Source organism: Coffea arabica, chromosome 11c, assembly GCF_036785885.1.
Source record: "Coffea arabica cultivar ET-39 chromosome 11c, Coffea Arabica ET-39 HiFi, whole genome shotgun sequence".
NCBI classification, from domain to species: domain Eukaryota; kingdom Viridiplantae; phylum Streptophyta; class Magnoliopsida; order Gentianales; family Rubiaceae; genus Coffea; species Coffea arabica.
The window spans coordinates 25,559,972-25,580,644 of record NC_092330.1 but is presented as its reverse complement, the minus strand read 5'-3'; the positions used below and the strand labels follow the sequence as shown (position 1 = coordinate 25,580,644).

The following is a 20,673-nucleotide window of genomic DNA, read 5'->3' as shown; positions in this document are numbered from 1 at the left end:
CTCAAAAATAAAAAGAAAAACAAGAAATGTCAACAATTTAAATGTCATTATTTAAAGACAATTAAGCAATCCTAAATAAAATAACAAAAATAATAACCAGATCTCTTCACGATTTATTCAGTTCAGTTAGCAATGCTCTTTTTTCTGGTAATATCCATACCACTACTATAACCCTGTTTGGAAACTTCAACTACCAACCACGAATCAAGATAGGCAATGCGTGCGCTAGTGAATACATGGGCTAAATTCCACATCATAAAAGGTTTCTACCGGGCCAGCAATGAGTGGCAGCAATGATTCTTCATGGACCTTTTCTCTGCAGCTGTTTATTTGTTTTTCTTTTACGGTTTGTTCAATTTAATTCTCCCTTTTCTTTCATGCGGTAGAGTAAATGATGATGATGGTTTGCTACATGGTTTTGCATGTCAATGGATTGCACTGGGCTTGACTCCTCCATGGCTGAGCTATTCCTTCAAAAGTAGCAGATGGTGCAGTTTAGGGATTCACCCTTCCTTGTACTTTGTCAAGGAATTGTATCTTGCTCTTGTTAAAACTTAAACGTGGCTGCTCCGGTTGCTATCTTTACTCTTTCCTCTGAATGAAAATCCTTCCTCTCCTTCCGGTAACAGCAATCATATACTCATCAAGAATATTCAAACACAACATGACAAAAAGTAAAACTTACCCATCATATAATCAAGTAATGAACCGTTGCTGATTTATGAAGCACACCATTGCTCCATTATTGGAGAGTTGTGAAGCATAACAACTGCTGCATTAGCAAAGTTACTGTAAAGAACAAATGCACATAAGTATTTCCCAGGATATACAGAAAGCTAATCATGTTGATCCAGTTTGGTAGTTTGCGTCTCAGATAACGAATAAAGGCTATGTTTAAGGACTGCATACGAGGATGTGCACAACCAGACAATTATCATTAGAGAAATAAGTTGCATCTGCAGCCTGATACCTTATGTGCCAGAAACTTTTAAGTGTCACTTGCAACAACAAAATTCAATCTACATGCTGGCATCAATTATTTAGCTTTGGAGCATAACTTTCCTACAAGACTGAATATTGTCCATAGAAGGCTGTAATTTTGCCACCCAAATTCAGATCAGACAAATTCCATGTCCGCACTAGAATCACTAGTAAGTAACAAGCATAATGTGTGCTCTTTGGAAATCACAAGTAACAAACTAAATATTTGAATCCTAAGGCCATCCTTTGCGTAAATACTAGAAATACTTGTAGTTACAGAAACTCAATAATCTTCAGTTGTATCGAAACAGAAACATTAGCAGTAAGCCAATTCACTCCATCTCAAAACCAACATTCAGCAACAACAATGCCTCTCAAGATGTGAACATAACATTGTATGTAGCAGTGGAAGAAAGGAAACAAACACTTCTGCTGATAGCATTACAAAAACAAACTCAGCATGCTTATCAGCCCAACAAACACCCATTTAAAGAAAAAGATTAAAAACAGAAAGAACCAAAAGCAACAGAGGAAAAAGTTGTTTGACATCACATCTTGATACAAAAACTTAAGAGAGGAAAATGAAGACACCATCAAATTTGGAAGTCTTGAAAGACAGAACGTAATCATACCATCATACCATCATGAGAAAAGTTTAAAAATAAGTACTAAGAAAACCAGCATAGACCATCAAACCTGAAGATAAAGTTCATTCATTAACATTACAACTGCCACTAGGACAAGATTTTTTTTAAAGATTATAGCAAATTACCATGCAATCTTCCTAAAGAAACCAGAGTTTGAGATCAATCCAACAAAACATGTAAATAATCCTAGCAAAGCAAAGAAAATATATACCTTGCCAGCATTCTACACAAGACTAAAAATTGCTTTTTGCTTCTGATCTTTGAATCTCTTCACAATATAGTGAATATTCTCTCAACTCAGACTTCAATTCGTGATCCTTAAAATTTGCTATTTGCTTCACACAGCATCAAATCAACTGGGGCGGGTGGGGGGGGGGAACAGACAGACCCCAGTGGTTTGGTTAAGATTTCCCTCTGTTCTCTAGTTAGTTCTTCACCCTAATATGGTGTCCCCAACCATCAACTTTGGGATGAAAAACCAAAAGGCCTATCTAAGAGATGTACCACTAGAAACTTGATGATACCTTTTAAGCGTGACCTTCAGCAATATTACCTGCTCATTACATGTTTCAATCCAATCCAGGCAACTAGCAAACAAGTTTGAGATTAAACTAGCAAACATGCAGATGAAGCAATAGAATACCACTTTTGCAGCCTAAATATTCTACATTTGGAAATGGTTTTCTGAAACAGCCAATCTATTGTACAAAGAAGCAGAACAAAATCAAGTTACAAGATAGCCAAGAGGAGCTAGTGAACAACCTTCCAAGTTTTAAGGAGATATGCCCCCAGTGTCAAAAAGCAGTAAAAAAAAAAAAAATCATTGAAACATTGTAATGCATCACTTTACAAATGGAATCCCAGAGGGGACTCGCCTAGCATAATCCTCATACTCAGACCCAAAAAACTGCCGCAAGTAAAACTCCTCATACGGTATCCGCAGTGCAAAAAAGCGCCAAACCACAATGGCAAATGCGACTGTTGACAGAGGATTACAAAGCATAAATTGAGTGCCAACAGCCCAGATGAAGAATCCACTATAACCAGGGTGGCGGACAAATTGATAAACTCCATGCGTCACCAATTTGTGATTCTCCTGGTGATAATGCTTAATAAGATGAGTGAAGGCTTGACCTGCAGTTAAAATGGCCAACTTCCTTATGATTTCACCAATAACAACCATTGCAAGGCCAAGATTACTTATCCACCAATGTTCCTTTAGCCCCGGGAAGAAATAAACCTCCATAAGGTACTCTATCAGTGAGCAAACCATTGCAAGGATATAGCTTTTACTGATTAAAAGTGACTTAACTGTTACGCTTGATTTTCCATGAATGGCCATTGCAAGTACATATTCTGAACCATGAAAGAATACGATCGCACAAAACATTTGCAATAATTGTCTGCAAGCTGTGTAATTGAAGATTTCTGCCATTTCACGCAATTCCAATGAAAGCCAATAATTCTCTGCTTAAAAAACTATGAAAACTCGAGTTCTAAGATCTTAAGCTGCCAAATTAAAGTTTCATTTGTTTCAGACCTGAAAGACTCAAGGAAGAGGTATGACACATTAGAGCTATCAATTGCTGCTGCAGCGTGTCAATGACAAAAACATGCTTCATGAGGGACATCTGCCAGAGGGAAACCAACAAAAGTTTCAAGACAACAAACAATTTAGGGCATAATTCAGACGTGAAAAAATTAAGGATTTCTAGAATTATGTCATTTCAACTTCAAACCCACGAAGATGATCAAAAGCCCTCTCGCTATCTGAGTTGGATCGAATCTAATTATCATAAGGTTGTATTTAGCTCAATGGAATTGGAATTGAATTAGAATAAGCCAACCCCTGTGGTTAAATTCTATGGATTCCTTCTTTGACAATTTAACTGAGGATTAGCATAAAAAACACCACCTTTGGTCTCGCCCCACATGCAAGAGGCCAACTTTCAGTAGTTTATAGTACCACACAAGATCTTACTCCAGGAGATATGTACAATAGACTTGCAAATAAAAGAAGAAAAAAATAATCTATTTGAATCGAGGAATATATCAATTGATTGCTGAGGTGAAAAGAAGAAGCAATCAGCATGTTGATGAACAGAAGTTCTATCTTCTATGGGAAAATAGTCAAGGCTCTATCTCATTCGATATGATAAACTTCCTAGAGACTTTCTTCTTTCTACCACATTAATTGATTTTGAAGCGGGTGCACGCACACAAAGCTATACAACAATGTTCAAGGACACTGCAGAAAGTCATGAACTTGGCCATTGTGAGAGCAAACAGAGACTGACTTGTCCTACAATGCTCAACGAGTTTTAATCGACTCAATCTATTATTCTTTTTTAACAATGAAACAGGATTGGGTCACAAAGATGTGGTATTACAAAATGTAAAGAATTAGTAGTAAATTTGTTCAGACAGCAATATTAGCGAATGAGGTCATTGCCCACTCTCAACCGCACCACTTCTCCTGTATTAAGACTACCAATTCAAACAGTAATTTCTCAAACTGTTTATGAATCTATGAGGAGTTTAAGTATTTTAGTATCTGCAAAAGAGCCCAATCTCACTCTCCAGTGGTTTATGGCCTGCAATTATTCTGCATGCTAACAAAAACAAACAAACTAATGAAATTAAAAATGCAAAAGTAAAACCCAGATCAAAGATTCGACAATTGGCGTTCCAAGAACTTATGGATGATCTTGTACAAAGCGATTCTAAGTTCAAATAATGACATATGTAGTCAAAGTAATCCCAATATAAGAAAAAATTACACAAATTCACATGAAAACCCAAGCAATGATAAAAAACAGAACACTTGAAGTAAAGAAAAATATCGAAGCACTTCGAAAATTGAATTGCTGAGATCAGAAGAGTACTCATACCTTCGTTGTGTGTGGGAAAGATTGTGAGGGAAATTTGTAGTAGATTTCTAGGAAAAGATTACGGGGCAAGAAGCAGCGGACGGGGAATTTAAGAGGAAGAAGAAGCGGAGGAAAAAGTTTGCCGGAGGAGGAATAGGTTCAGGCACTTTTTTGATGAGATGAGCGGTGGTGAAGGCAAGGGAAACGAGCAGCGGGAATAAGAAAGAGGAGAGCGCACGCAATAGCCTATGTTGAAGTTACCAAATGCCACCAAAATTCCAGAAAATTATCCTATAACCTGTGCATGTTTACTGTTGATTGGGGCTTAATTCTGTCCATGTCTACTGTTGATTGGGGCTTAATCCCACTTTGCACCAAGGTTTGCAAAATCCAGATTTTATGTAGGATCAATTTTAATTTCACAATATCAGATCATAAGATTGTAAGATCACACCAAAAACTCCTAAATTTACTAAATTAATAAATTTGAAATTCATATATCATTTTGTACAATCTAAAGATATCAAATAAGTAAGTTACTTATAAACATATAGTATTTTTTAACTACTATTTGACAAATAATAAATAAGAAGAACATAAACAATTATAATTTATGATTTTAAGTCTTAAAACTAAATGCTTTATAGTTTACAAAACAATAATTTCAATTATAAAATAATCATCAACATCCACAAACACTAAAAAGGCATAACTTCCAAATCCAAGATTTTTAACATCAAAATTAACTACTAAAATGTCATCTATTAAGTTTAAACAAACATGAAAAAATAAAAAGTAAAATAGTAACAATTCATCATTTTTAAGCATCATAACAATTTACAAATACATTAATTGAGCCAACTTTGTGGGGTGATTGAGCCAACTTGCACACCATTCAGCATGAAGGAAAAAATGTCTGAAGAAATACATTTATGGATTAGAGAGATGAAACAAGAATTGAAACCAAGGGCACTCGTAACTTTCAAAAGAAAATCCCACACAACATTATCAAAGGCTTTAATCATATCTAGCTTAAACAACATTAGACCATCTTTGCTCCATGTTTAGTCTTTATATAGTGGTGGAGTTCTTAAGAGACTAAAACATTATCAGTAATTAGCTTGCCTAGAATGAAAGCAGATTGGGATTCAAAAATGATGTCAGGCAAAAAGACCTAATTCTATTAGCAAGACCTTAGATGCTACCTTATAAACAACATTACAAAGTGAGATGGGCCTAAACTGAGAAATTTGGTCAGGGATTTTGCATTTAGGAATAAGAACAATACGAGCAAAGTTAACTTGATTGTTAAAGACACCATTATTCAAAAATGATAGGGCAAAATGACTGATATCTTGGTCTACAATATTCCAATATTTCTGAAAAAAGATTGGACTAAAACCAACTGGGTAGGGAGATTTATTTGGATGCATCTGGGAAAGAGTTTTCTTTACCTCATTTGCCATCAAGGGCAGAAGAGGTCGAGTATTCATCTCTGAAGTGGCTTTGGGTCTGATGCATTCAAGTACCTATTGTAAATCTCCTTCTGATTGATTTGAACTAGAGAAAATTTTGCCAAAATGATCAATGATAGTTGCTTCAAATGTCCTTTAGCTTTTCACACCAATGCCAATCAGGATGCTTAAGCCGTTTCAAGCATGGGCACGAAAGAAGGAAGTGTTCCTGTCTTCTAACTTGTACCAATATTGGTTGGCATATTGCTTCCACATTAAGTCCTCTTCATCCAGAAGTTCCTTATAGCGCTAATTCAATTCCATCCTTGAAGCCCCATGATTTAGCTAGTATATTGGCAGCTGTCGCCAAATTTCAAATATAACCATTTATCCAGCAACCAGGTGAGTCTCTAATAATTCCACCCGCTCTAGCTCAACCAGGATTTCCAAGCATTGAGCCATAGGAATTCAATTTGGACCAGTTAGTGATGGGTGGAAACCACCTTACCATAATTTGAGATTTTTTAATTGGGGGAATTAGAGGAATAAGGGCCTATTTTGAAAATTTCAATAGCTAATTTGGTACACCAAAGGATAGGATTTGAACGAGGTCTGTAAGGTTCAAAAATTGTTTTGTTGCGAAAAGACCAGATGGTCCGATAGGCAAAAGCAGAGATGACTCCCCAAAGAACTTCATGATAAGGGGAGAAGTAAGAGATGTGCAGCAGCTTTTGAGCCATGCTTTAAAATCTACTACGAGGTATAACTGCGGCGTTGTGCGGTGGAATAGACAGCATGTATGCCTATTTAGGCATCATTAAGTAGGCATTACATGGATAGTGATAATGCCATTGGAATAAATATCTTGGGTTCCTTGCATGTGTTTTATTTATTGAGATTTATATACCTTGTAATTTAATTGTTAATATATTTAAGAATGTTTAGAAGAAAATTTAAAAATAACTTTTAATCCAAAAGCACAATTGTAAGACAGAGCTTATTAAATAGACAATATAGATTAGGAGGATAAGGTAAGCAAGTAATTGAACTAAAAATTAATATCAAAAGAAAAAACAATACAAAAGGTAATACAAAAATGTAACTGAAGGGTGTAAAATCCAAGTTCATGATAGAGCGAACAAGGAAGAAAAATGTGAAGCTCAACAGAAGGTTAAATCAAGTGAAGCTATTTAGAAATATGAAACTAATGATCGGTACATTGCATCGGCCAACAACATCGGCCAACAACAATTGCATCAATAATTTGGACTTTAGCAACATAATACTTGAATTCTTAATGTGTGATGCCATGGTACATAATCTCTATTCCATTGGCTCCAAAGATCAGTATAGCAAATGATTTTCTTGCTTCTTACAAATCACTTAATTAAGCATATAGGATCATGGAAATCAATTTATATGCATTAATTAATAAGTAGAAAAATATTACTCAAGCCTGAAAGTTAGGTGCTCTAGTAGATAAATGGAGAAGGTAATAAGGAAATATACCAAATAGTAATAAATATCCAAAAGCCACATGGTACAAAACCCGTAGCTGCTATCAATGCAGAATATCTCAGATGTGTTAACAGAAGCATGAGTTTGAAGCAAAAACATCAAAATGCAACTCCAGGCATACACATAAGCCAATGAATGCATAAGTTTTACATCTGTCTGAATTTGTCTAATCTTGACATAATCCAAAATATTTCCTACTATATCAATGTAGCTTCAAGGAGTACCATGGATAAAGAAAGATCAGACAAGTCTTTTTTTGGCACTGCCAGAGTTATCAACTTCAATAGATTCCCTTCCTATCTCTCCAGCATCTCTAAACCTTGCTGTGAGGTGAACTTGTAATCGTGAAGAAGATCGTTCTCCTTCTGAAATTAAAAAGCGTGCCATGTTAATAAATTGGATAAGTAAAGATTCAAGGGGGGCGGAAAAATTAATGTAAAAAATGACCTGGTGCATGAGTTTGACCATTCTATTCTTCAGCTTGGACAAGTTCATTATTGGCGCCGATGTGGAAATCTTTGTTGCCAGAAGACGTTGCCACGCTTTCTCCAAAGTAATAAGCAACCGCGTAATGGTTATATCCACTACCATCTCTGGTATTTCTTGATTTCAGTTGGACAATGAACTTTTCAAGCTCTTTATGTACCTTTTCAAGCGGCAAATGTTCATTTTGTAAGTAAAACCATAAACTTGGATTAGTACGCATAGTCTATATATGATTCCAACGAACTTGTTCACACAGATAGAGACACACGGCAATGGTGACTTGTCAATTTTCCTAGAAGGCATGTAAAATGGCTAACACAAAACACCAGCCAAGGAAATCTGTTGTAATCAGCAGGAAAAAAATCAAATAAAAAGACTCAATCTTTCAAGGTAAAAACCATAACGAGAAGGAAAGGCAACACATATACATTTTTTTACTATACAAAACTCCATCGTTTGACAAGCTGAAATGCAAACTCAATGACAGGCACACAAGTACCAAAAAGAAACCAAAAGAAATAGCCAAGGAAAAATTGTAAGAGAAGCTCAATTCTTGTAAAAGTTCAACCAAGCTCAAGATCCAAGCAATTAAAAATTTTTCTGCCTAGGAAAAAAGTCTAAAAGCTTAACACATCAATAGAAGCATAATAGGAGAGATCGACCACAACACCAAGCAAAGACACTGTCACAACCTATATCTAGCAATAGTTTCATAAGCACACTGGTACTAGAAACAATTCTTAGGAAGATTCAACCAGGCTCAAGAAAAATAAAAGCAAAGACCTAGAACAACACCAAGCAAAGAAAGAGCCACAACCCAACAAGATTAATCAAAGCCAATGCATAAAGGAACCGTAATCAGAGCTCGCAAGTAAAGGATCCCTAAAAAGGCTGAGCACTCAGTGACTAACGGAAGGAAAGAAACGAAGAAGTTGAAGGTTGTAAGCAACTCGGACAAAGAAGGTAGTGAGAGGGAGAAGCTGGGAAAGGGGAAAATTTGACGCATAATTGAGATGCCATCTCCAAAAATTTACACCACATCAATAGAGGTGAACACTGTAAATTGCACCAATCATCATTTAGGAAGATGCTTCTCATAGATTCAGGCATAGTAGCAGAAAGAGCTGAAAGAGGAAAGAAAATCACATGCGCATATCTCGTCCCCCTGAAAACGGGCCAATCGAACAATCTATTTACCCATATAAAGTAATAATGATGGAGCACCCACATGATCCGCCTGCTTTAAGGAGACAGGTGCAAGTCACATGAAGACGACGAAAAGTTTGAAACCTCTTGGTGCATGGTATGTTATGTTGAGAAGCTGATAATGAGGAGGCCAAGGTGGTTTGAGGTTTAGACAAAAGAATTGCACTAGAGGGCAGATCCTAAGACATGGTCCAAATTTCAGGCTGGCTAGAGTAGATAGCACAATAGTCATCTTGAGAGATGTGTCTATGGTAGAGAAATTGTTTGGTTGCAAACCTACCATGTGCAGCTAGCCAAATAAAGTGTTTAATTTTGTTTGGAATTCTCTGCTTCCAAATCCAGCTAAAAGAGAGGTCTAGGCTTCGGGTGGAAGGATTTATGGTTTTGGTGGCTAATTGATAGGGAAACTTTGATTGGAAGTTTCTATTTGCATATGGGATTTATTTGAAACAATCATGTTGTGAGATCCCGAAAAATTATTTTATAATTTCTCTTATTTTTGAAAAAATTTAATTTATATTTTCTTTTATTTTACTTTGATTGCCTTAATTTCATGGTGATTTCATTGGTTGAGTCAAGATTTTTATCATTCCCCTTTTATATTTTAGTGCATGTTAAGTTCTGTAGTATATTAAGGTAATGTGACCGACTAGTGAGGTGAGTGATAAATTTGATAAATTAGAAGGAGTTTTGCTTAAAAAGAATTACATGATATGAGGTGTTAAGAATAAGTGGAGAAACCCCAGACATATTGGAGATTGGAGACAAACAAGAGAGGAAAAAAAAGATAGACTTGAATCAACTCGCGCCACCTGTCACAGGTCAAAGCTATTACTTGACCAAGACATTTCTTTCTTACTTTCTCTATTTTTTTCCTTTATCATTTTTTCTTACTTGCCTCTAAATGCTGCACGAAATTGGATCGGATTAAAGAGGGTCAAGTGAAGGATCCAATGGTGCAAAAGTGGGTGGAAAAGGTGAAGAAAGGGGAGTTGCCTAACTTTAACCTAGGTCCTGATGGAATCTTAAAGTTCCGAAATCGTGTCATTGTACCTAGGGAGGAGGAGTTAAAGAGGGAGATTTTGGAGGAATCACACCGCTCTAGGTATACAGTGCACCCAGGGAATAATAAGATATACCAGGACCTCAAAGTCTGTATTGGTGGGAGAATATGAAAGCGGAGATTGCCCGGTTTGTACAAAGGTGTCTTACGTGCCAACAAGTGAAAGCTGAGCATCAAAAACCGTCAGGTCTGTTACAGCCTTTTGAGATCCCTAAATGGAAATGGGAGCACATAACGATGGATTTTGTATCAGGGTTGCCACGAACACAAAAGGGGCATGATGCGATTTGGGTAATAGTGGATCGATTAACTAAGACCGCACATTTCCTGCCAGTAAATATGAAATATTCTTTGGAAAAACTTGCCAAACTTTATATGGATGAAGTGGTGAGACTACATGGGGTACCAGTAAGCATTGTATCTGATAGAGACCCTAGGATTGTATCTCGATTCTGGCAGAAATTGCAAGAGGCTCTAGGAACTAAGTTATACTATAGTACAACATATCACCCACAAACTGATGGACAATCTGAGAGAACCATTCATACTCTTGAGGATATGCTGAGAGCCTGTATTGTGGACTTTGGAGGAAGTTGGAGCCGATACTTAACCTTGGTTGAATTTGCATATAACAATAGTTATCATTCCTCTATTCAAATGGCTCCATATAAAGCCTTGTATGGACGACGATGTCGATCGCCAATCCATTGGGATGAAGTAGGAGAGAGAAAGATTATAGATCCGACTACAATACCATGGGTTGAGGAAGCCTACGAACGGGTAAAGGTGATCCACCAGAGACTTCAAACAGCCCAAAGCCGACAAAAGAGTTATGCCGATCATCGAAGGAAGGATTTGGAGTTCGAGATAGGAGATAAGGTGTTTCTTCGAATTACCCAGTTGAAAGGAAAGATTAGAGCAGGAAAAGTGAAAAAGTTGCAGCCACGGTACATAGGACCTTTCAATATACTCCAGCGAATAGGAAAGGTGGCTTATCGACTTGAGTTACCAGCTAGTTTGTCTCGGATCCATGACGTTTTCCATGTTTCTTTGCTTAAGAAATACCATCCGGATCTAACTCACATTTTGTCACCCGAAGATGTTGAACTCGACGAGTCCTTAACTTATGAAGAACGACCCATTCAAATATTGAATCGGAAGGTGAAGGACCTGAGAAACAAGCAGATTCCATTAGTAAAGGTTCTATGAAAGCATCATGAAGTGGAAGAAGCAACCTCGGAGCTAGAAAAAGACATGCAAGAGAAATATCCCGACCTATTCACGACGAAAGGTATGAATTTCGAGGTCGAAATTCTTTTAAGGGGAAAAGAGTGTGAGGACTCGCAAATTCCTTATATTTTTCTCAAAAATGCCCTTTTATTTGGAAATTATTCATTTATTATAGCCCCCTACCCAATCATTCCACAATAAGTGCAAATGAACCTAAAAAGTAGGGTTTCACTTTTCGTTTTCAAGTTGGAGCAAGTTAGGGTTTTCACGTTTTTCCGTAGGATGATTTTTCGGTATGGAGTGGGGAACAAATTTGGTGCTTAAGAGTGACTTTTAGGTGAGAAATAATATGTGATTAGAAGCAATGATAAAAAGTTAGTGAATAGGAAGTAAAAACCCTAGTACGTGTGATTTAAGGAAAAACGGTGCGAACCGACGTGTACCGTGCACTACCGATTGAACACACCACTTGGTCACCACTTTCTTACCATATAAGCTCATTAATATTTGAGCAAAATATCCCCTCATTCTCAGCTGGCTTTGGCCGAAAATTTTGACCAAATTGGCAAGGAAAAGAAGCAAAAAAATGAGTGGAAATTGGTATGACACTTGTTGGCCATCTAGGGCCTTGACCGAGACCAAATTGTCTTGCCTTCTTATCACCATTTAGCTTCCTTTCTTCCTCATTTTCTGCTTGCTTTGGCCGAGAGAGAGGGAGAGAAAAACCAAGGGAGAGCTTCACCAATCCATCTTGAGTTTGAGCCATCCAAGTGAGGAAACAAGAAACTAAATCGATTAAAACCTTCTTTGAGTGTTTAGCTAGTGGTGTGTTGGTGAAATTTTGGAAGGAAAAGTTAGGGCTGCTCTTGGTAGTAACTTTAGTAAGATAATAATGCTGATTTACCATTTCTTACACCTAATCTTGCTTAACTTGGCATAAATTTGTGGTGGATGATACCTATTTTAATGATTGGGATGGATATAGTGTATGTTCTTGAGTTACATGAGTTAGGGTTTGATACTTTTCTGCCTATACTTGCTGTATGGATAGTATTTGTTGTATCTAAGCTTATATAAGAGGTTGTGGTAGTGATTGAAGCAAGAAATGAAGAAAGTTTCCTTTGAAACTGTAAACATTTCAGATTTCTAGAAAATTGTAGTTCAGTTCTGTCTGGTTCCAGTTCGTGATGTTAGAGGCCGAATTAGGCTTAGAATAAAACATTAAAGTCGTAGAGAATGATGTTTTATAGTTTCCTACAAAATGTTAGCTCAATCGGAGTAACGTAGCCTGTGAAAAGACCAAAATACCCTCACTGCCCTAGGATGCATCCAGTGATCCGTTTTAGACAGTTCATCCAGTTGACCGTGTCTATTCACTATGAGCCATGCTGATTTAGCCATTTTTGAAAACATGAAAGTTTTAGTACTCTGTCGTAGCTTTTCAACGCCTCTAAGAACGCCTTAAACGGACTTTGGTAGCCTGAGATATGGCCATTTAAATGTAGTATGGTTAACTAGCCAGTTAGTTGGAAGTTGGTTCTGTGAATTGGGAATTTGACTAGGTTACACTGGGATTTGGACCAAGTGGTATTCATCAAAATTATAGCCCTCTGTCTTAGATTCGAAACAGTATAAATTGCATCCCAATCCGATAAGCGTAGCTTCAGATGTGTCCATTCTGCAAAAACCCATCAAATCTGTCTTTTGTTAAACTTCATTTCCGCACTTGTTGTTAGCTTGATTTTTGTCCTTGTATTGTCTTGAGCCTATTGAACGGCTATTGAAATGAATTTGTGTTGTGTGTAACTTTGGGTTTGATTGAGGAAAACAATGAAGCCATAAATGGCTGGAAATAGGAAAATACAAAGGGTGTGCTGCCCAAATTTACGCTCGAGGACTAGAGAAATATGCTTGCGACTTGAGTAAGGGTTAAGAGTGATCACTACTTGAATCATCTAGGATTTGCATCTTCTTTTTTTCGAGGTATATAAGTAAGGACCTAGCCGAACTTGTACCCTTAGGAAAAACGGTAATAATCACTATAAATCCGTTTTCCTTACACTTTCGACTCAAAAGTTATTTCCAAGTAAACATGTTACAGAATTTTTCAGTTTGAAAAGCGAGCAACTGTTTCACGACCACTCTCCAAGTGAATTTCAATTTCTTGATTCTTATTGAACGAAATGTCTAAGTTTCGAACCTTAATCAATTTTCAAAGTTCTTAAGTCAAGTTTTATCGCAAATTTGGACTCAAAACCCGGAGTACCACCCAGACTCGAACACTAGAGGCACTACTTTTGGTGAGTGCTTCCAAATATCTGATTGATCTTGATATTTGTGATTTATTTTTGACCAATGTGATTACATGATATATAAGTGATTTGATCGGGTAAGGGTGTATTTTATCACACTTGCCCTAACGAGAATTGTTCTTGTTTATCGATTTCACTTGACTTGCTCTACATGCATATGAATTGTATCTTGTCTGGAATTCCAGAAATCCTGTGGCTAGTTAATCGAGTCGAGCCGGCAAGGGTCTGGTCGATTAAATAACGAACCCTGGGTAACTAGTAATGTCGAGTGGAGTGTTATCTCCTCGGCTAATCGGTATACTCGAATATTACCACCCGTGTTTCGTATGGCGTGCGGGCCTGGAAAAGGGGGTTGATCGGCGGACGGAGATTGGCGTGAAGTGGGGTTTTCTTTCTGGACTAGTTATTACTTGAAAGTTGACGGAGTGTCAACTACCAATCGATCAAGCTGGGATGGAGCCGAGACATGAACCATTGTATCCTTACATGTGAATATGATCTATATATTTCTTGACTACCTGAAGTATCATCTCTTTCATTGGACTTGTTTGCTCGCTATTTCGCTATTACACTATTATTACTTTATTTGATGGCCAATTTGATATTTGAAACTTCAATGAGCTTTGGCTCCCTCCGTTAGTTTTGTTTTCTTCACAGGGGTACGAGCGAGGCGTGAGACTTGTAAAGAGTAGCGTAGTCTAGTTGCTTTGACTTTTGACTTGTACTCGCGCTATTACTCGAATAGAATGTTTTGTATCTGGATTGTATACACTTTGAACCAATTTGGGTATATTGAGGCTTTGTATCTTGATTGTATATCAATGTAAATTATAAGCTTGAATTGCGATGTTATTTATGGCCCACGGGTGTATGCACGTGATACAAGTGAGTGAGTCTTGGCGAGAGTTGGGCAGGCGGTCCGCCGAACCCTTTGGTACACCTTAGGGGAAGATGGGGTCGTCATAGGTGGTATCAGAGCCTAGGTTGTGAATTGATCTGGATATACTGAGTGCTTGATATGATAGGCTAGGGTTTTATTCTTGAGATTAGCCTTTAGCCATGTTTTCTACGTGTTGTGTACTTACTTTTGCGATGTTACTTTCAAACATAGGTGATGGTAGGTACTGACGCTTCTGGGGGTGCAGGGTCGTTTTAGCCCGTGCCTACTGATGTACCTACTGACGTTCCTACTAACGAGCCATATCTGGAGGGGCCCGTCTGTCACGTGATCACGTACCAGGAGAGCCCCGGTGGGCCAGTGCAGCGGTGGTCCCCAGCGCGCAAGATCCGACGCTGCGACTACTGGAAGACCTACTCCTACCCTGATCGGGTAGTGCTTGCAGTAGACGACGAGCTGAGACAATTGGGTAGCGCCAATCGTAGGTGCCAGTCAGAGATAAAGCGTCTCCAGGCTACTCTCCGAGTCCAGGGAGCTAGGATCCGAGAGCTGTAGACCTCGATTTTGGAGGAGCAGCAGCGAACTGATACCTTCCGCGAGCAGGCTCAGGCGACTACTGGATGCCTCATGCGAGTGGTTGAGGACATCCGAGACCGGACCGGCCATATCCTGACCGAGTGCGAGGCACTGGTAGAGGATGTGATACAGGACTTGGCCGAGGAGGGTCAAGTGCCTGTAGTCCGTGAGATTCCTAGTGCTCCTGAGGAGGATTCAGAGGGGGATCCTGAGGAAGACCCGGAGGAGGAGCCGAGTGCATCCTCGGAGTCAGTTGGGTCAGCGCCTAGCCGGACGACTTTTTAGGATTGAGGACTAAGGAGATTTTTGTGGGATAGTTAGGAACATAGTAGGACGACACGTTTTCTTTTGTTTTTTACTTTGACGTGTCACGGTGGATGTAAATAGGGTTTCTTTTGTTCTAAGTTCCTTGGCTAGTATAGCCTTTGACTTGCCTAGATTGGCATGTATATGTGACTTGTTTGCTATGTATATAAAGTACTTGTTTATTATGCGTTTTATTGCCTTTATTTATCCTTTTGCAACGTGCTATACGAGCCATACCTTACTTTGTTTATATGTCCATAGTTGGTTAAATCCAAAACATGGAGGGTAGAAGAAGTCAAGCCAGAGGAACTAACCGAGGACGCGGTCCTAGTCGTGGCCGCGGGGGTAGACAAGCACAAGAATCGGTGCAAGAACCGAGAGAGGCAATGATTGAGCCACAACCTGAACCCCAGGCTGCAGGGAGAGATCAAGTGGCAACTGCCATCCAGTAAATAACCAATATTCTGGCCCATTTAGTGGAACAACAGGGTCAAACTCCTAGAAATCAACGTAGGGACCCAGATATGGGGCAAGATAGGGCCTTAGAGAGATTCCAGAAGTTCTCTCCACCTAAGTTCTTGGGAGGACCAGACCCGGACGGAGCGGAGAAATGGCTGGAGGCCATGATTAACATCTTTGCCGCTTTAAACTATACAGAGGAGAGGCAAGTGCAATTCGTTGTTTTTCAGTTCGAAGGTCCAGCCAGGGTTTGGTGGAATGTAGTTAGGGCCAAATGGGAGAGAGAGGGAACTGCATGGACCTGGTTAAACTTTGCACGGGAGTTTAATGAAAAATACCTTCCGCCTATCGTCCAGGAGAGGAGAGAGGACGATTTTATTAAGCTCCGGTAGGAAACTTCTAGCGTAGCTGAGTATGAGACTCAGTTTACGAAACTGTCAAAATTTGCTCCTGAACTGATCGCTACGGAGCAAAGAAGAGTACGGAGATTTGTGCAAGGGCTCAATGTGGAGATACAAGAGGCCTTGACGGCGACTCAAATTAATACGTTTACGGAGGTTTTGGAGAAGATCCAAAGGATAGAGACTGCCAGGGCACAAGTGAGAAATTTCCATGCCAAACGAAAAGGGGTACCTAATGGAGTCCAATGGTCAGTGCGGAGTGATCAGAACATGCCACCTGCTAAATCCGATCGTGGGGCTGGAGGTGGATGGTTTTTGAGTGCATCTAGGGGAGGTGCTTAGAGAGGAGGTGCCCAGAGGGGAGGTCAAAGTGGTAGGGGACAAGGTAGAGGAATTTCACAGGGAGGCCAGACCTCCACTCCCCGAGTAACATGCGGATATTGTGGAAAACCGAACCATACAGAGGATGAATGCTGGAGAAAGGCTCGGAAGTGCCTAAGGTGTAGAAGTACAGAGCACTAGATAGTCAACTGCCCATTGATCAGTAATACTCAGTCGACTGCCAGGTCAAACCCAAAGCCAACCAATGTCAGAGGGACCAGGTCGAGGGTACCGACCAGAGTGTATTCGCTGGACCAACAATCCGTGCCTGAACCAACGGAAGTAGTAGAAGGTACGATCCTTGTTTTTCACCGGTTAGCCAAAATTTTGATAGACCCCGGTGCTACTCATTCTTTTGTTAACCCTACATTTATGCTTGGAATTGACATGAAAGTTGAAAGGCTACCTTATGACTTAGAAGTAAGAACACCTACGGGTAACCAAGTTTTACTTGTGAATGAGGTGTACAGGAATTGCGATATTTGGGTTGGTGAACGGAAATTGGTAGTCGACCTCATTAGTCTAGCCATTAAGGGGTACGATGTCATTTTAGGTATGGATTGGCTAGCTCATTACCATGTTCGGGTAGATTGTAGGATGAAGGTAGTAGAGTTTTGCATACCAGGTGAGGCAACTTTGAAGTTAGACGTAAGGGGTATGTTAGCCTCATCTGCGCTCATTTCGAGAATAAGGGCTAAGAAATTGCTTAGTCGTGGGACATGCAGTTATCTAACTTTTCTAATTAACACTTCGGGAGAAAAGATGAAGTTGGAGGACATGCCGGTAATCAGTGAATACCCGGATGTATTTCCGGAGGAGTTGGGGTCACTGCCACTCGAAAGGGAGATTGAATTTAAGGTTGATCTAGTATTCGGAACTACTCCCATCTCTAAAACCCCTGACACCTGCTGAGATTAAGGAGTTAAAGATGCAATTGCAGGACTTACTAGAATGGGGGTTCATACATGAGAGCGAGTCACCATGGGGAGTTCCAGTGCTATTTGTTAAAAAGAAAGACGGGAGTTTAAGGTTATGCATTGATTATTGAGGGTTGAATGCAGTAACTGTTAAGAATAAATATCCTCTACCCCATATCGATGAATTGTTTGATCAGTTACAAGGGGCTGTGGTGTTTTCGAAATTAGATCTACGACAAGGGTACTATCAGTTAAGAATCAGAAAGGAGGATGTGCCAAAAATGGCGTTTAACACTCGATATAGACATTTTGAGTTTGCGGTAATGCCTTTTGGCTTAACCAATGCCCCAGCGGCATTCATGGACTTAATGCATCGAGTGTTTAAACCTTACTTGGATAGGTTTGTAGTGGTGTTTATTGATGATATCCTAGTATATTCGAAATCAAGGGAGGAGCATGAACAACACTTGCGAATAGTGCTACAAACCCTAAGAGAGCACCAATTGTTCGCTAAATTCAGCAAGTGTGAATTTTGGCTGGAAAAAGTGGCATTCCTAGGTCATATAATTTCAAAAGATGGGCTTGCTGTAGACCCGGCGAAAGTGTAAGCTGTAGCCAAATGGAAGCGACCAGAGAATCCAATAGAGGTGAGAAGTTTTCTAGGTTTAGCAGGGTACTACCGCCGATTTATAAAGAACTTCTCGAGAATTGCGGGACTCTTAACTAATTTGACCAAGAAACAAGGAAAGTACATTTGGGATGTTAAGTGTGAGAGTAGTTTCCAAGAGCTTAAGAAGCAATTGACTATGGCTCCAGTGTTAGTTTTGCCCAATGGGAACGATAGCTACACGGTTTATACCGATGCTTCAAAAGAGGGGTTAGGGTGCGTGTTGATGCAAAATAGGAATGTGATTGCCTATGCATCTCGGAAGTTAAAATCTCATGAGCAAAACTATCCAACCCATGACTTGGATCTTGCAGCTGTTGTGTTTGCTTTGAAAAATGGCGACATTATCTATACGGTGTGACTTTCGAGGTATATACGGATCACAAGAGTCTTAAGTATCTGTTTTCTCAGAAGGAGCTAAATCTAAGACAACGTCGGTGGGTGGAGTTCTTAGAAGATTATGATTGCATGATTAACTATCATCCGGGAAAGGCCAACGTCGTAGCGGATGCTTTAAGTCGAAAGACTCAACTAGCAAGTTCCATGGTGGGAGAGTGGAGCTTGTTAGAAGATGTATGTGAGTGGAAACCTCGTCTGGAACCGAAGAAGGTGGTTTTTGAAAATATTAAGGTGAAGTCGACACTGTTGGATCAAATTAAAGAGGGTCAAGTGAAGGACCCAATGGTGCAAAAGTGGGTGGAAAAGGTGAAGAAAGGGGAGTTGCCTAATTTTAACCTAGGTCCTGATGGAATCTTAAAGCTCCGAAATCGTGTCATTGTACCTAGGGAGGAGGAGTTAAAGAGGGAGATTTTGGAGGAATCACACCGCTCTAGGTATACAGTGCACCCAGGGAATAATAAGATATACGAGGACTTCAAAAGTCTGTATTGGTGGGAGAATATGAAGGCGGAGATTGCCCGGTTTGTACAAAGGTGTCTTACGTGCCAACAAGTGAAAGCTGAGCATCAAAAACCGTCAGGTCTGTTACAACCTTTTGAGATCCCTGAATGGAAATGGGAGCACATAACGATGGATTTTGTATCAGGGTTGCCACGAACACAAAAGGGGCATGATGCGATTTGGGTAATAGTGGATCGATTAACTAAGACCGCACATTTCCTGCCAGTAAACATGAAATATTCTTTGAAGAAACTTGCCAAACTTTATATGGATGAAGTGGTGAGACTACATGGGGTACCAGTAAACATTGTATCTGATAGAGACCTTAGGTTTGTATCTCGATTCTGGCAGAAATTGCAAGAGGCTCTAGGAACTAAGTTATACTATAGTACAACATATCACCCACAAACTGATGGACAATCTAAGAGAACCATTCAAACTCTTGAGGATATGCTGAGAGCCTGTATTGTGGACTTTGGAGGAAGTTGGAGCCGATACTTAACCTTGGTTGAATTTACATATAACAATAGTTATCATTCCTCTATTCAAATGGCCCCATATAAAGCCTTGTATGGACGACGATGTCGATCGCCAATCCATTGGGATGAAGTAGGAGAGAGAAAAATTATAGATCCGACTACAATACCATGGGTTGAGGAAGCCTACGAACGGGTAAAGGTGATCCACCAGAGACTTCAAACAGCCCAAAGCCGACAAAAGAGTTATGCCGATCATCGAAGGAAGGATTTGGAGTTCGAGATAGGAGATAAGGTGTTTCTTCGAATTACCCCGTTGAAAGGAAAGATTAGAGCAGGAAAAGGGAAAAAGTTGCAGCCACGGTACATAGGACCTTTCAATATACTCCAGCGAATAGGAAAGGTGGCTTATCGACTTGAGTTACCAGCTAGTTTGTCTCGGATCCATGAAGTTTTCCATGTTTCTTTGCTTAAGAAATACCATCCGGATCTAACTCACATTTTGCCACCCGAAAATATTGAACTCGACGAGTTCTTAACTTATGAAGAACGACCCATTCAAATATTGGATCGGAAGGTGAAGGACCTGAGAAACAAGCAGATTCCATTAGTAAAGGTTCTATGAAAGCATCATGAAGTGGAAGAAGCAACCTCGGAGCTAGAAAAAGACATGCAAGAGAAATATTCCGACCTATTCACGACGAAAGGTATGAATTTCGAGGTCGAAATTCTTTTAAGTGGGAAAGGGTGCGAGGACTCGCAAATTCCTTATATTTTTCTCAAAAATGCCTTTTTATTTGGAAATTATTCATTTATTATAGCCCCCTACCCAATCATTCCATAATAAGTGCAAATGAATCTAGAAAGTAGGGTTTCACTTTTCGTTTTCAAGTTGGAGCAAGTTAGGGTTTTCATGTTTTTCCGT

The 20,673-nt window shown here is 39.4% G+C and overlaps 1 protein-coding gene and 1 long non-coding RNA gene across 3 annotated transcripts; both read right to left on the bottom strand.

The window, feature by feature from the left end:
• Positions 1–2,308: 2,308 nt before the first annotated feature.
• LOC113715693 (protein-S-isoprenylcysteine O-methyltransferase B-like) lies at positions 2,309–4,849 on the bottom strand. 2 transcript variants are annotated; one of them, XM_027239980.2, is made up of 3 exons: positions 4,520–4,849; positions 3,169–3,259; positions 2,309–2,762 (listed from the first exon to the last, which is right to left on the bottom strand). In XM_027239980.2, the coding sequence occupies exons 2-3, from the start codon at positions 3,257–3,259 to the stop codon at positions 2,470–2,472; spliced, it is 384 nt and encodes a 127-aa protein (XP_027095781.1). In that variant the 5' UTR covers positions 4,520–4,849; the 3' UTR covers positions 2,309–2,469. The 2 variants fall into 2 exon arrangements, with proteins under 2 accessions (XP_027095781.1, XP_027095779.1); XM_027239978.2 differs by having other exon boundaries at positions 2,309–3,259; positions 4,520–4,837.
• A 2,591-nt stretch (positions 4,850–7,440) lies between these two features.
• Positions 7,441–9,113, bottom strand: LOC140017048 (uncharacterized). The gene is made up of 2 exons (XR_011823345.1): positions 7,918–9,113; positions 7,441–7,835 (listed from the first exon to the last, which is right to left on the bottom strand). It is a non-coding gene; the product is annotated as an uncharacterized lncRNA (long non-coding RNA).
• Between the last annotated feature and the right edge of the window lie 11,560 nt (positions 9,114–20,673).

Coding starts and splice junctions, on each gene's coding strand:
- LOC113715693 (XM_027239978.2), bottom strand. CDS start 3,063: ATGGCAGAAATCTTCAATTACACAGCTTGCAGACAATTATTGCAAATG.